The sequence below is a fragment of the Podarcis vaucheri genome (genome assembly GCF_965113315.1).
Source record: "Podarcis vaucheri genome assembly, chromosome: 13".
In the NCBI taxonomy this organism is placed as follows: Eukaryota; Metazoa; Chordata; class Lepidosauria; order Squamata; family Lacertidae; genus Podarcis; species Podarcis vaucheri.
The window spans coordinates 18601847-18615497 of record NC_138751.1 but is presented as its reverse complement, the minus strand read 5'-3'; the positions used below and the strand labels follow the sequence as shown (position 1 = coordinate 18615497).

At 48.3% G+C, this 13651-nt stretch overlaps 1 protein-coding gene across 4 annotated transcripts; it reads left to right on the top strand.

Moving 5' to 3' along the window:
- Positions 1-2367: 2367 nt before the first annotated feature.
- On the top strand, positions 2368-12706 carry LOC309517016 (germ cell-specific gene 1-like protein). Of its 4 annotated transcripts, none has more exons than XM_082196012.1 (6): positions 2368-2646; positions 4982-7045; positions 7684-7731; positions 9541-9693; positions 10888-10999; positions 12356-12706. In XM_082196012.1, exons 2-6 carry the CDS (start codon positions 6736-6738, stop codon positions 12702-12704), a joined length of 972 nt encoding a protein of 323 aa, XP_082052138.1. In that variant the 5' UTR covers positions 2368-2646; positions 4982-6735; the 3' UTR covers positions 12705-12706. The 4 variants fall into 4 exon arrangements, with proteins under 4 accessions (XP_082052138.1, XP_082052137.1, XP_082052136.1 ...); XM_082196011.1 differs by having other exon boundaries at positions 3917-7045; XM_082196013.1 differs by having other exon boundaries at positions 2376-2516.
- The last annotated feature ends 945 nt before the right edge of the window (positions 12707-13651 follow it).

Below are 13651 nucleotides of genomic sequence, written 5' to 3'. Positions count from 1 at the left end.
AGCTGATCCTGGCAGTGCCAGGGGGGAAAGGTGGCAATCTTCCTAGAAGTCTCCCTCCTGGCCAGTATGTGGGAGCTTCTCAGTGCCATGGTAGAAATCCCCAGTTAGGAGGTCTTGACTTGCCTGAGGGTGGGCCTGCGCTTTGAAGTGGAAATCACAGTGGATGTGATTTCCTTAGGAAATGGCTGCTGTGGTCACATCCACACCGTACAGAAAGCACAAATTTAAAGCTTCCCTCAAATAAGCTTGAGAGCCGTAGTTTGTTATGGGTGCTGGGAATTATAGTCCTGTGGTGGGTAAACTACAATTCCCAGGGTTCTTTTGGGGGGATGCAATGTGCTTTAAATGTCTGGTGTAGATGTCTATTTGAACTTTACTGACAAGCAGTTGTTCAAAGTCTGAGGAATCTCCCATTGGAAGCAGCCGGGCTCTCAGTACCTGAGAGCCAGTTGCATTACAGCAGCAAAGAAATGGATCCCTATATGAATAGCTCCTTGATCTCCCTCTCCATCACATATGAGTAGCACCATCAGGGCGGGACCCTCACGCAGCAGAGGGAGCAGAAAGACCCCCTAGTACAACTGGGTCGGCTAAGCACATTTTGAAATAATACACATCACCAGCTGAAGAGGGTCTCTCTTCCCCCTCCATAACATTAAATCCAGAGCATACATGCCTCTCTCCTTGAAACAATTTATTAGGGATTAGGAGCCTCATACCCAGAGTTGCTTGGGAATTCTAATAATCCAAAAATCAGCGCTGTGAAAGCAGTGGCTGAAATAAGTGCTATTTTGAAAGGTTCAGCCTGCTGTCTTGATTCAAAATGGCATCCAGTTGTATCCAGACCTATGCCTTGATTGTCAGGAGCAAGTCAGCAATAAAACACCCAGTGTCAGAGAAGCTGACTCTTTATTCAAAGAAACCAAAACAACACAGGCCTATCAATCACAGCAACTCTTCGCAGTAGGTGTTGCCCCAATGAGGTAGTTGTGAGAACTGAAGGTCCCCACCTTATTATTATTATTATTTATTGAATTTATATACTCTGGGGTCTCAGGGCAGTACACGGAATAAAATCGAGATACAAAACCACAAAATACACCGCTCTCTAAGCCTCCTCCCCAGATTCCTTCCCCAGCGGCCTAAGGCTCTGTTGACTTGTCTCTCTTTGCCCTGCCCTCTTCATTCCTCTGTGTTCTGGGAGAACAGAGGTGGGGAGAAGCTGGTCACAGAAGGAGCAGGAAGATTCCCTGACTTCTTCAGCAGCCTGCCTGCACTCCGCCTCCTGACCCGCCTCTGTTTCTGAACTGCTCTCTGCCACAGCCTCTTCCTGCCCACTAAACCCTGTTACCTCTTCAGCTTCCGAGTTCCGACATCTCCTTCTCCCAGCCTGCTCCCTCTTCTTCCTCTGACCGCGCATCGAGACCCACCACCAATCCGCTGGCACAGAGCCTTCTTCTCATGGGGGTTCCTCAGCTGGTGCCTCCCCCCACTCCTCTGCATCCAGTCAGTCCATGACAGGGGGCAGCAAACCTTCCGTGCCTCTGGCCGGTGTCTCCAGCACTGATTGTGTGGCGGGCCGGAGGACAGGGGAGTACGTGCCCATACGCATGCGCACATGCTATTTCCGGTGCACTTCCAGGTCAGAGGAGCACCGGAAATAGCTTGTGTTCATGGGCATGGGCCTCCCCCAACCCGGATGTGCACCGGAAATAATGCTTGCGCATGCGCACAAGCTATTTCTGGTGCTCCTCCGACCTGGAAGTGGGCAGCGGGCCAGATAAACGAGTCCCTCGGGCCTTATCCGGCCCGCAGGCCTTAGTTTAGGAGTCCCTGGTCCATGACATTGATCTCAGCAACCATCATGCCAGATTTGGTTATGGTCTCTTAAGATGTGCCCAGGTGCATAGAGAACTGACAACCAACTTTCCAAAATACATATAGTAGATGATTACTACTCGTGCCTTCCAAAGGGGAGAGGCTGAAGCTGCTGGTGGGGCATTCGGTGGGCTTCCCCCATCATGTGGCACCTGTCTCCAAAACTGTTTGCTTCTGCAGGTCATGCCTACAGTTCCCTCCCTGCTGAACCCCAAAAAGCCCAAGAAGAAGAAGAAGAAGAGTGACCCATAAATCACAACTAGTAATGTCATTAGACACTGGTGTTCACAGTTAGGAAGCGTCTTTTCCTGCGATAATTATAAGGTGCCTGAGAACTTGAGGGTCCTCCTGGCCCCCAGCTTCTCCTTATTCTCTTAAACTCCCTCTCAAAACAACAACAACCCAGGAATCCAAAGGAACTTCAAATAGCTGTATAAAAAAGGGAATTCATGCAGGGAAGGGTCATAACCAATGAGACTGGTAGGGTGAAAGGCAAGGAGACAGCCAGTAGAGGGAGCTAGAGCCAATGACAAGGGGAACCAGCTATTTTTGTCCCCACCCTCCTTCCTATAGGCCCATACCAGGGCAACACTAAAGAGAAGGAAGCTAAGAGTCAGGTGCTACCCTCTGGACTGGTTGTAAGTTGGTGGCTGACTGGGGGAGGGGGAACAGTGCTTCAGTTACCCTAATGGACCAGTCTCCAGCGGCCATAACAGAGTGCATGCTTTGCAGGCAGCATGTCGCTGGTCCAGTCTGCAGCGTCTCCAGGTAGATGCCTATCTGAAACACTGGGGGGAGGGGGCTGCCAGTTAGTGCAGGCGGTATCTGGACAGTAGATGGTCTGGCTTCTTAGAAGGCAGCTTTTTTACGCTGCAGATGTTTCTCAGGCTTGCTACATGCACAGAAACGCCTTCTTCACACAGCACCATTAAAGATACAGAGGTGTCCGTCTGGTCATCCAATTGCTGCCTCTTCTAATCCTGGGACTAGATTCTATTCCCACCACAACCTTGGGAGCCCTCAGCCCACGCACCCCTGTTTTTTGCTTGTTTTCTGCTGTTATTTCAGCAGGCGTACCCTCCCCTCTCTCTGAGAACCCTGGAGACTGGAGTTCTGGCTCCCAGCCCAACCTGCTAGATCCTCTGTGTCCTAATTACTTTGCTGTGTTTTAATTCCGTGCCGGCTGTGGTGCAAGTGGTTTGATTCTCTGCGTTGCTCTTAATGAAAGGGACACACAAAAAATCTCCTTATTGCCAGCTGGGAGTTAATCCCAAGAGACACAGGGTCCCAAATAGAAAGACTGTGAACCCGGGGCAGGGTGACACAGCAGGATGGGGCCACACAGGGCGCAAAGACGCACAGGAATTGTACATGCAAAGGGGGAAATAGAATGTGCTGGGCAGACTGAAATTCTCTTTCTCTCTTCCCCTTTCCACGGGATTGCCATATCTCCTGCCTGTCTATTCACTAATCCACACCCCTTTCTCTCTCATATATAGACAGACGGCGTCTACACCCACCTGTAACATAAAGCATTTCTTTGTATTGGCCTGTCCACTGGCCAGTCTTTCTCTACCCTTCCACAACTTCCTCTCCACGCCCACAATCCTTCCGTGCTAATAGATATTTTCTGTGGAGTGAAATATGACAGTGAAAAGCAAATTAATGAAAAGCTACAACTATGAACTTTTTTTGCATTTCTTTGGTACCATCTGCCCACAATATTTGTTTTGTTTGTTTACATACATTAATACACACATACAAGTGCTGAAGATCCAGATTTTGTTGTTGTTGTGGTGGTGGAATATTTCACTTCCGAAATAATGATCTCTCTCTCTCTCTCTCTCTCTCTCTCTCTCTCTCTCTCTCTCTCTCTCTCTGTCTCTCTCTGTTTGTGTGTGTGTGTGACATCGATCAATCCACCCATTAACGTGCACGTCTTCCACTGTTGATCGATCCGTGCCCCATTATCCCCCCTCCATCTCCATACAATTTGCCTTCCTCTTGGCGTCCGTTCCCCTCTCCCCCCTCCAACAAGCCCTTGTCAGCCTTCCAGCCTCTTTGTCTCTCTCTGCCTCCGTGTCCACTTCATCTCCTCTGACCCCAGCTGCTCCTTCATCTCCGCATCCAATTTCTCATCCTCTCCTCCTGGCAGCCGGGCGATTGCAGAAAGGGAAGACCAAAGCGGAGATGCTCCCCCTCCCTCCCCCCATGCCCTCCCCCTTTATTAGATGCTAATCCCCACCACTTGGCACTGGTGCCCCCTTGGCACTAATGAAGAGGTTTTTTAATCAGCCGCCACCGCACTTCTCCGCCTGATTCCTATCCCCTGGGGACGGTGCCGCGCTGGAGGGTGCCGGAGCTCTCCGCCGCTTGCTCATTTATCACACTGCTTATGCCACCTCTCTACTCTGCACAGCCGGATTGGAGAGCACCTCCTGATTCTTCCCTCCTGAGCAGCATCTGGGGAGCATTTTCTCACAAGCTGCACACTGCGCCCTTGGGAGCGGCACTTTCCTTCGCCTGCAGAGGGGTCCTTGGCTCCTTTGAAACCTTTGGGGTGGACATGCGCTGGGTCCTGTCTCTTTGCTGAGGAAAGAACTCCAGACCTTCTCTCCAATGACCGTGCAAGTGTGGGCCCCAAAACCGATGTTTGGGGGTTGATCTCCAGCCACCAGGTCAGCTGAAGGAGTCGGGGCAACAACCTTATGCCAGCGAAACCTTCTTCATGGACGATGTTCTTTTGAATCGGTTTGGCAGCCTATTCTGGGGGAAGAAAGAGGATCAAAATATTTGGGTGTTGAACATCAGGTCTTTTCTTCCACTTGGGTGATTTGGAACTGAAGTGGACACTCTCTCCTTCTGTTGCTGCCGGATGGCATTTTGAGCTTTCCCCAGAACCTACTTTTTCAACTCCCTCAAGTGACAGACTGAAAGGCCCTGTTCCATTTGAACCCACTGCTGCTTTCGCGGGGGTTGAGATTCACCGGGCAACTTTGACAAAAGTACCTCCAGAAAGAACCTTTTCTCTCTTCCTTTTCTTTTCTCAGCCTGTTATTCTTCAGCTTTGCACAAACTTTGGGTTTTTATCATCCCTTTCCAGGCAACTGTTTGGCCAGGCAGATCTCAAGACCCTGAAGAGAATCGCCATGGCAAACTTGCGTCTTCTTGCAATTGTAGTGTGTATTTGAACAATAATCACCCTGCAAACTTGCAAGCGTGAATTGGAGGATATTTTTGAAGGAAAGCGGCGATGGAGTCAGGACAGAAGGGAAGAGATTGGATTCCTTCGTGCCTGAGGGAAAGTGGATTAGAATATAATTCTTAAAGGAGGACGAACAAAAAGCCCTTGGAGCCGTCTGATCCCAGAAGGACACAGCTGACTGACTGGGCATAGGGGGCAGAGACAGACAGGCCGTATCCGAAGACAGTTTCTAACAGAATTGGAGGGCCAGAAGGAAACTCTTAACAGGAGTGATCTTAATGAAAAATAAGGGGCATTTCAGAGGGCTAGTTGGATTTTTGAGTGAGCAGAACCTAGAACTCTAAGCATTGCCTCTTCACCACAAGTGACGGCCATTGTGGGTTGTGAAGACTGCACCTTAATCGGCTACTCCAAAAACACCACTGGGGGTACCAATCTAGAGGGAAAAGAGGGGTGCTCGAGACAACGGAACTTGCTAGTAGTAAGTCATTTTGGGGAGTCAGGGTTGCAGGCTGGGTTTTCCACTCCTTTCCCCCTTCTCAGGGGCTTGAATTTGAGGGGTGGACGAGGCCTTTGAAAGCTCACAGAACTTTCCCCTCTTAGCAGACAAGCAGAACTGGCAAACCTTAAATCACTTCATGCCTCGTGACAAACTGTAGAGTTGTTTATACAGTCCCCTCTGAGCTGCTAGAAAAGGGGGAAGCTGGGCATCCACATTTCTTGACACCCCAACTCTAATGGGGAGGTTTTCACTCTTTAAAACTATTTCAGAAGGGCTACTGTGCAGCATATAGACTGCAGCAATTAGACTAAAGTTTAGACTATTTCCACTCTGTTTGAAAGAGACTTTGTTAGTCAAGGACATGGGAGGGGGAAATCCGAGATGGTTTGCAATTCTTTGTGGACTCTAAAAGACTTTTTGCATTGACTTCAAACCCATCACTTTAAAAAAAACAAACCAAACCTTAAGGGATTTAAGATTTTAATTTGGAAGATTGATTAATCGGGGCAATGGCCTACAACAGCTTTTTAACAAGACTTTGAATGGGTGTTGTTAATAATTAATTAATATAGCTATAAAAAGGGGGAAGGTTAGCAGTGGGGTAAAGTATGTGTGTGTTTTAAAGTTCTTTTTAAAGTACTCAGCATAAACTAGGCAACCTGCTAATAATTACTTTATACACAGATCATTAATCAAAATCTGGAAGGTCTAGGTAGGAATCATGCTGCCTATCTCCTTCTGTGTTCATTAGTTCAAACTAATTTCTTTCTGAGACCTTAGGTATCTTGGGTGCCAGCAACCGCCTGGCTCTTAAGCACTCCTCAAGTAACTAGTCCCTAATAAGAACAGAACCCCAGGCTGAGTTCAAATTATGATTACACCATTTTGTGGTGTACTGCTTCATAGTGGGCATATTGGATGGGCCACAGCATACGAATAAGGAGGAGGAAATCATGATCAAAAGTGAGGCATTCTCTGTAAACGGAGGTTTGTTCAGAATTGGCTTCTCTCCACTGAAACAAGGAACCAGCAGATTTATCCAACAGTAGAACATAGTTTTCTGGGAATTGTGAGCGAATTCGAATTATTTGGGTGCGACTTCGGGCAGCAAAACAGACAGATCCTCACATCTCTTGGGAAAACAGGGACGATGATTAAACTGAGCCGAAGGTCCCGCTCAATGCTCTCCTTGGGCCTTAACTCTTTGGCCCTCTGCTTTTCGGTTTCGGCCTTCTGCACCAGCTATTGGTGTGAGGGGACCCACAAGGTGGTTAAGCCCCCCTGCCTCTCGGCCGTCAAGAAGGGGAACTGCGTGCCCATCAACAGCAACGAGACGATGGATGGGAACGTGACCATGGACCCCCACGTTGTCCAGTACATCTGGGAAACGGGCGAAGACAAGTACGCTTTCCGGTATTTCCACACGGGCTTCTGGCTCTCGTGTGAGGAGCATCACGGAGGTACGAAACCAGCCGACATCTCAGACGGAGCAGATTCCATGACGGCTGTTATTAGTTTGACAGCTAGGTCACAAAACCCCTCTCCTGTTAGACAGACAAGAGGGGGAAAGGGGAAGAGTGTTGGTGGTGGGGATGTGGAAGGTGGCTGTCAAAGGGCAGCAGAGGAGCAGAATGAGATGAGGTCTCCACCTCTTGTGATCTAGGGCCAGTGGTCATGCATAACAGGCCGCCTGCACCCCATGCAGTTATAGCGCACAGCTTCCCCTGAAGAATCCTGGGAACTGTAGTTTGCTGATGACACTTGGCACTGTAGCTCTGTGGATTCTTTGTAGGGGAAATGTGCTTTAAAATAGTGGCGTAGATCTGGATTCCTAATCCACCCCATATGTAGTTGGGTTTGTCCTACTCACCTCCCCGCCCTCGGGTCCCGGGGCTGCATCCTGGCTCAAATGAAGCCACCTGCAGCTTAAAAGACAATTGCATTCCAAGCCTGGATGGGGAGTAAATTGTGGGAAGCCGTCTTTCGCTGCGAGGGGAGACGGAAATCTTGACCAACAGAAGAATGACATAATTGTCGCGATCAGCACCAGCCTTTGGATAAACTGACGGCGTCTTCTTCCATTGTTCCACCCTTTTAGAGGAGAAGTGCCGGAGCTTCATTGAGCTGCCCCCCGAGTCGGAGAAAGGTGAGATTTGGGGAGGGCAAAACAGGCCATCTTGTTTAAGGGTGCAAACAGAAACGGGAAATGGCAGAATTAATAATGCTGTTTTATGTTGAGACATACCAGTGGCTCATCCGACTGAGTCCTGTCTGCTCCAGACGTCCAAGATGGTGGCCGTTCCTGCCTCCTCTTGTGGGAGCGGATGCCATAGTTTAACTGAAGTGTTTCTTCACGCAGGGCATAGTTAAACTATGGAATTCGCTTCTACAAGAAGCAGAGATGACTGCCAGCTCTGAACCTTCCCTAAGAGGAGAGGGCTAAACTTATGTACAGCACAGAGCTACCCACTTCCTGGAAATGACTGGCTTTTGTAATAAAATTTGACACCCCCCAAATAAAACCCCACCACCATAGTGGAAATGTATAGGGCAGAAACATTCTGGACATTGATAGTCAGCACTCTGGACCTCCTATTATTTATTTTAAATTATGTGCATCCCACAATGCCTATAAAATATTATGATGTAGTATTGCATCTGTTGCCTGCTGCTAGATGTATGTTTCACAAACACTCGGAAATCACAAATGGAACCTTTGACATGGGAGTGTTATTTAAAGCCTGGGAGCTAATTAAGTTATTGAAATTAATAACTCAGGCTGAACAATCCTCTACTCCAGATACGGCAGGGGGCCACTTAGGTCATCATAATGACATGGGCATAACTCTCACCATACCCTACAGTACTGGAGCAAAGGATGACATCTTTAAAAGATCTTACAATATTGGCAACCAGTTTGCAGTTTTGGAATATGAGCTTAATGCTAAATGCTTGCATTTTACATTAATTTTACATTAATTTCAATGACAAATAGGAAACCCAACCCCTGCTCTCGATTTACCATACTTCTAATTAATATGCAGAATTCCACAGCCCTTTAATTCTCAGGGAAGGAGTACAGCTCAGTGGTAGAGCATCCATGGAGCAGAATGCCACAGGTTCAATCCCTGGTGTCCCCAGGTGGGGCTGGGAAGCCCTGCATAGCTGCTGCCAATCTGTAAACAATACTGGCCTGGATGGACCAACAAGTCTGATTCAGTATAAGGCAGTTTTCTGTGTTCCTCTTGTTTCTCTTCTACATCCCGGCTACAAAAGTTGGCTTTATACCAACCGCCATGTGTCCCCCACACCAAACAATCTTGGGAATCTAGTTGGTGAGGATTCTGTTAGAGATCTTCCTCTATCCCCAAACTACAGCTTCCACGATTCAGTGGGGAGAAGGAACGACTATGAAATCAATTGAAGTCCGCAGTTTAAATGTGCCTACAAAACAGGTCACTGTGATACTCATTACTGCCGAACAAAGTAATGAGGCTGAGCACTATTTTTTCCTCCTTAGTTATTTATTATGTATGAACCGATTCACTGTAGAGTTAACTCCATCCCAAAGGCTTGTCATGTGTTATCAACATGTTAAAAACATCACATGTGTTATAAACAGGAATTTAGGATGCTGCTGCCATTCGTTGAGCAGGTTTTCACAGGGAAAGCTCCAGGACGAAAACAAGAGTGCTTTGACATGGAGCTTTAAAGCCCAGGCCTGTGCCTGGAAAAAGCAGGAAAGCCCTAATGCTGAGTTAAGCTGCTGGTCCGTCTAGCCCAGCTTTGTCTACCCTGACTGGCAGTCGCCCTACCTGGAGATGCTGGGGCTTGAACCTGGGACCTTCTGCATGGGGAACAGGTGCTCTACCACTGAGCTACGGCCCTTCCCCAGACTCTGTGAGACATATAGCTTGTTTATAATCTCCCACTCACCACCCATGTTACTTTCCAGGGGTGCTGTGGCTCTCCGTTGCCTCCGAATTCCTTTATATTATTCTGTTGACTGTGGGGTTCCTATTGATGTGTTTGGATGCCGTCTACTATGCCAACTTCATTGATGGGCTCAAGATCAATGCTTTTGCGGCTGTGATCACCGTTCTCTCAGGTATCTCGATCTACCCTGCGCCTCCGGTAGTCAGCTACTCTTCCCACTAGGTATCCACACACAGCACTCAGACCTAACACTCATTTTGTATGGACTTTCACCCCTGACCCTAACCCCATCCATATAGTACTTGAAATCATAGTCCAGTCATTCCTGTATCATGCTCACATTATATCTAAATGTGTGTAAGGAAGTCTCTCTTTTTTAATGAAAAGTATTTGGGGAGTGATTTTGAGTGGGGAAACAGGTGGCAGGCCCCAAAAATGAAAACAAAACCCTGCAACCCCAAACTGTTGTAGTTTCTTTATACCCATGTGTCGTTTCCCCACCCCCACCCCCTGAGAAGGTTACTGCACATGCTTGGTGGTGCAAGCACTGGCCGCTGCCTGGTTGATGCTTGTCCATGACAGGGCCTTCTCAGTGGTGGTGCCCTCCACCATTGTTGAGTTTGTGTCTGTCTCCCTCATTGTTGAGTTTCAGGAGGAATTTTAAAACATTCCTGTATACACAAACATTTGATAGCTGAAAGATACACTTCCTGGCAACCCTGAGATCACTGGCCGAAAGACTGTTTGCTCCCCTGGGCTCCTTTGGGAGGAAGGAGGGGATATAAATTAAAACCACCACAACATTTCTTATTCATGTGTGGTGCCCAGCAAGGCACCCTGCCAGCTTTGTAAAGGATAATCGGAGGTAGCTGTCCTCATTTCCCAGCATGTGATCAATAGTGTGTGTCCATTGCTAGAGGCAAACGATACAGTGAAATACTGAAGCCATGAGCTAAGCCAGGCCACAAATGCCTGTCAGTTCATGCATTCAACAGGATCAAGCCTTGGCATAGCTTTCCCTAGAATGTACAACGTTAAGCTTTCAGGTAGGGATGGAATCTCAAGTTTGAGTGTTTTCTCAAGGACACAGTTTCCTAAGCAAAGGAAAACAGCATTTCAGGGATTGGTCGGCCCTACCATTAGGCAAAGTGTGGTGACTGCCCAAGGCAGCAGACACCAGGATTCTGAAATGTACAGCCTTACACTTCTAAGTGAAATCTCCCAAGTCTGTCAAACTTGCTTTCTGTTGAGCCGCCATGGCTCTGCTCCTAGTTAGCTCAGACCTCAGAAAGTGGTACCCAAGGGAAGTAAGAGCACTGTGGCTGGGCATATTCTGAGTATCTTTCTGACCACCCCTTCCCAACAGGGCTCCTGGGCATGGTAGCCCATATGATGTACATGACCGTCTTTCAGGTGGCTGTGAACCTGGGACCAAAAGACTGGAGACCTCAGACATGGTATTATGGCTGGTCATTTGGGTGAGTAAAGCCAGCATGGGAGAGGAGTGGGGTGTGGGTAGGGTAAATGCAACCTAGGACAGGGCTCCTACACCTTTAATTAAAGCATAGCAGCAGGAATTTCAGCAGCTGTAGCTTAAAGGTGCAGGAGCCCCCTTTCCTTTTTCATCCAGCCACTTTGGATGCTGGCATTTGCATTTGAGAGTAGAGTTGTTGCTCTGTCCAAAGATGAAAGGAGGAGAGGATATGGATAAGGAAGTGGAAAGAGGGGAGAAAGAGAGACAGAATGATGGACAAAGGTGGAAGAGAAGAAATGTAAGATGGGAGAAGTTACTGGATGAGTGGACAGTAAATTATTGTGACTTAAAGGGTTAGACCTGAGAACCTGTCTTCAGGGTTCCATTCATATTAGGGTTATTTTGCAGTTCTGCTACTTCTTGCTTGCTGGTTGGGACTTGGGGCTCAACATGACACATGCCCCAATCAGTAGGAATACTGCTCCTTCTGCCTCTTCATTCTGGGATTTTTCAGATTTTTCAGATTTTTTATGGCAGCTGCTTGGGGGGGTCACCCAGCATGGAATCCAAGGCTGAATCTCCCTTATTTATAACACCATCCCATGCTATATAGTAGCAATGTGCCCAATTTCCATTTTGTCCCCTCCCCCTGCCCTGCTAAAACCCCTAAATGTGTTACATTTGCATTTTTGCAAGCAAATCCGAATTCGAATCATTTGTTTGACACTCCCTCCTCCCACCCCAATTTTGTTTTAGCTCAGCTCTTTGGAGCAAACCTTTCAGCCTCTGTTTCCCCATCTAGTGTCCGACATCATAAGCAAAGGAAGCCTATGGAACAAAAACCCATGGTTTGGCAACACCTCATCATATTTGGTTGGTTGTATTGTTGATGTCAAAAGGTTTCTGTGAGGGTGAAGAAGAGAGGGTTTGGAAGCACTGAACACACTGACTATGGGACGGCAGCCCATAACATCTCATTTATTGTTTGATCTAGGCTGGTCTTCTTCCAGCTATCTAGACACCAACAGAAGGAGCGGTACATGAATGGGTACCTTTTTTTGCCTTTACCTCTCAACCTGTGGGTCCCCAGATGTTGTTGGACTACAACTCCCATCATCCCTGAGCTCTGGCCTTGCTAGCTAGGGGTGATGGGAGTTGTAGTTCAACAACATCTGGGGACCCACAGGTTGAGAAAGGCTGCATGACATGAATGGGTGAAGAATTGTGTCAGAACTGGTGTATACATGGAAAAGGAGTTTTGGGAAGTCAGTTATCATGGGGGATCTGGATAGATTTGGCCGTGCAAGAATGACCTTGAGACCCATCCCTTTGCACCCCCTCCCCAATTTCTCTCCCACAGCATGGCCTGGCTCTCGTTCACCCTTTGCATGTCAGCCTCTGTGCTGACCCTCAATACCTACACCAAGACCATCCTGGAATTCAAGTACCGCCGGCGGATTTTTGAGAAGCACACGGCGTCCATGGGGAGCAGCAGAGGTCCCGGCTCGCCCGCTCTGGCCCCTGACCTCGAACGCTTCCTCTGGGATAAATATATCTTCAGCGTTAGTGACTCTCTAGACTTCTCCCCTAGCCCTCCGGGCCCAATGGCTCCCTGCAGCGGGCGCAAGGCCTACGCAGGAGGGTATGCCGGGCTCGCAGGAGGTCACAGTGGGGATGCTGGTGACGAGGATGACGGGGAGCCATGCTAGAGAGAGAGAGAGAGGATGTTGGGTGGAGAACAAGACCTCCCACCATCACATCCCTTCTCTTCCATTTGCTCACCCATCCATCCAACCGTTTGTCCTATCACAAATATGCCCTTCCCTCTGCTTAGGCAACCTATGGCCATTTCACAGCCCGTGAAAACATTGGTTCTCTGAGGTTGCCATGACTTTTAGGTTGGGTAAAAGGGCGAGAGCAGACCTATGGATCAGGCCCATTTCAAACTGTACAAGCAGTTACTTTTTGGGGGGTAGGGCAGGGAAGACATTACTGTATTATTATTTTGGCAGCCCTACCAGGAGGCAAGAGGAGGCAGCTGCCTCATGTGTTGAGTTTGGAGCGGTAGAGTGGGAGGTGGGCAGGTCAAACCCAGAGGGTGAAATGTATTAGGAAACTGTTGTGCAGGAATCTCACAGGGATAAATGGAAGCCGTGAAATGATATTATTGCGTTCTTGTGGAGCTCTCCTTCAGTTCAGCAAGGCAACACAGAGAGCTGGCCATGAGATTGTCCCCCTCTAAGGCAAAGGACAAGATTGTCCCCGCCAATACACTGGCATTTGAATCATTCTTAAAAACTGAGGGGCAGCGTCCGCCATGGCACCTGAGGAAGGCAACTTCAGGGATCACGAAGAGGCCTGGCTCTTTACCTCTCAGAATCAGCTGCCTGAGGCGGCTGCCTCACTTTGCCCAATGACAAAATCCCAGAGGGTTGTGTGCCCCGATTTTATTCCATTAATGCTGTTCGGATGTTTTCTTCTTTAGACGCCAATATGCCTCTGGCATATGGCCACAGATCATGGGGGATACCTCTCAGATTGTGCATTGCAGTTGCTCGTGGGGAGTGTGGCAGGAGATCTTGGCCCAATCCCATTGCGACTCCTTGAATTTCGAGGCCCTCTTATGCTTTCTGGCATGTTCTGTGAGGGCTGTGGC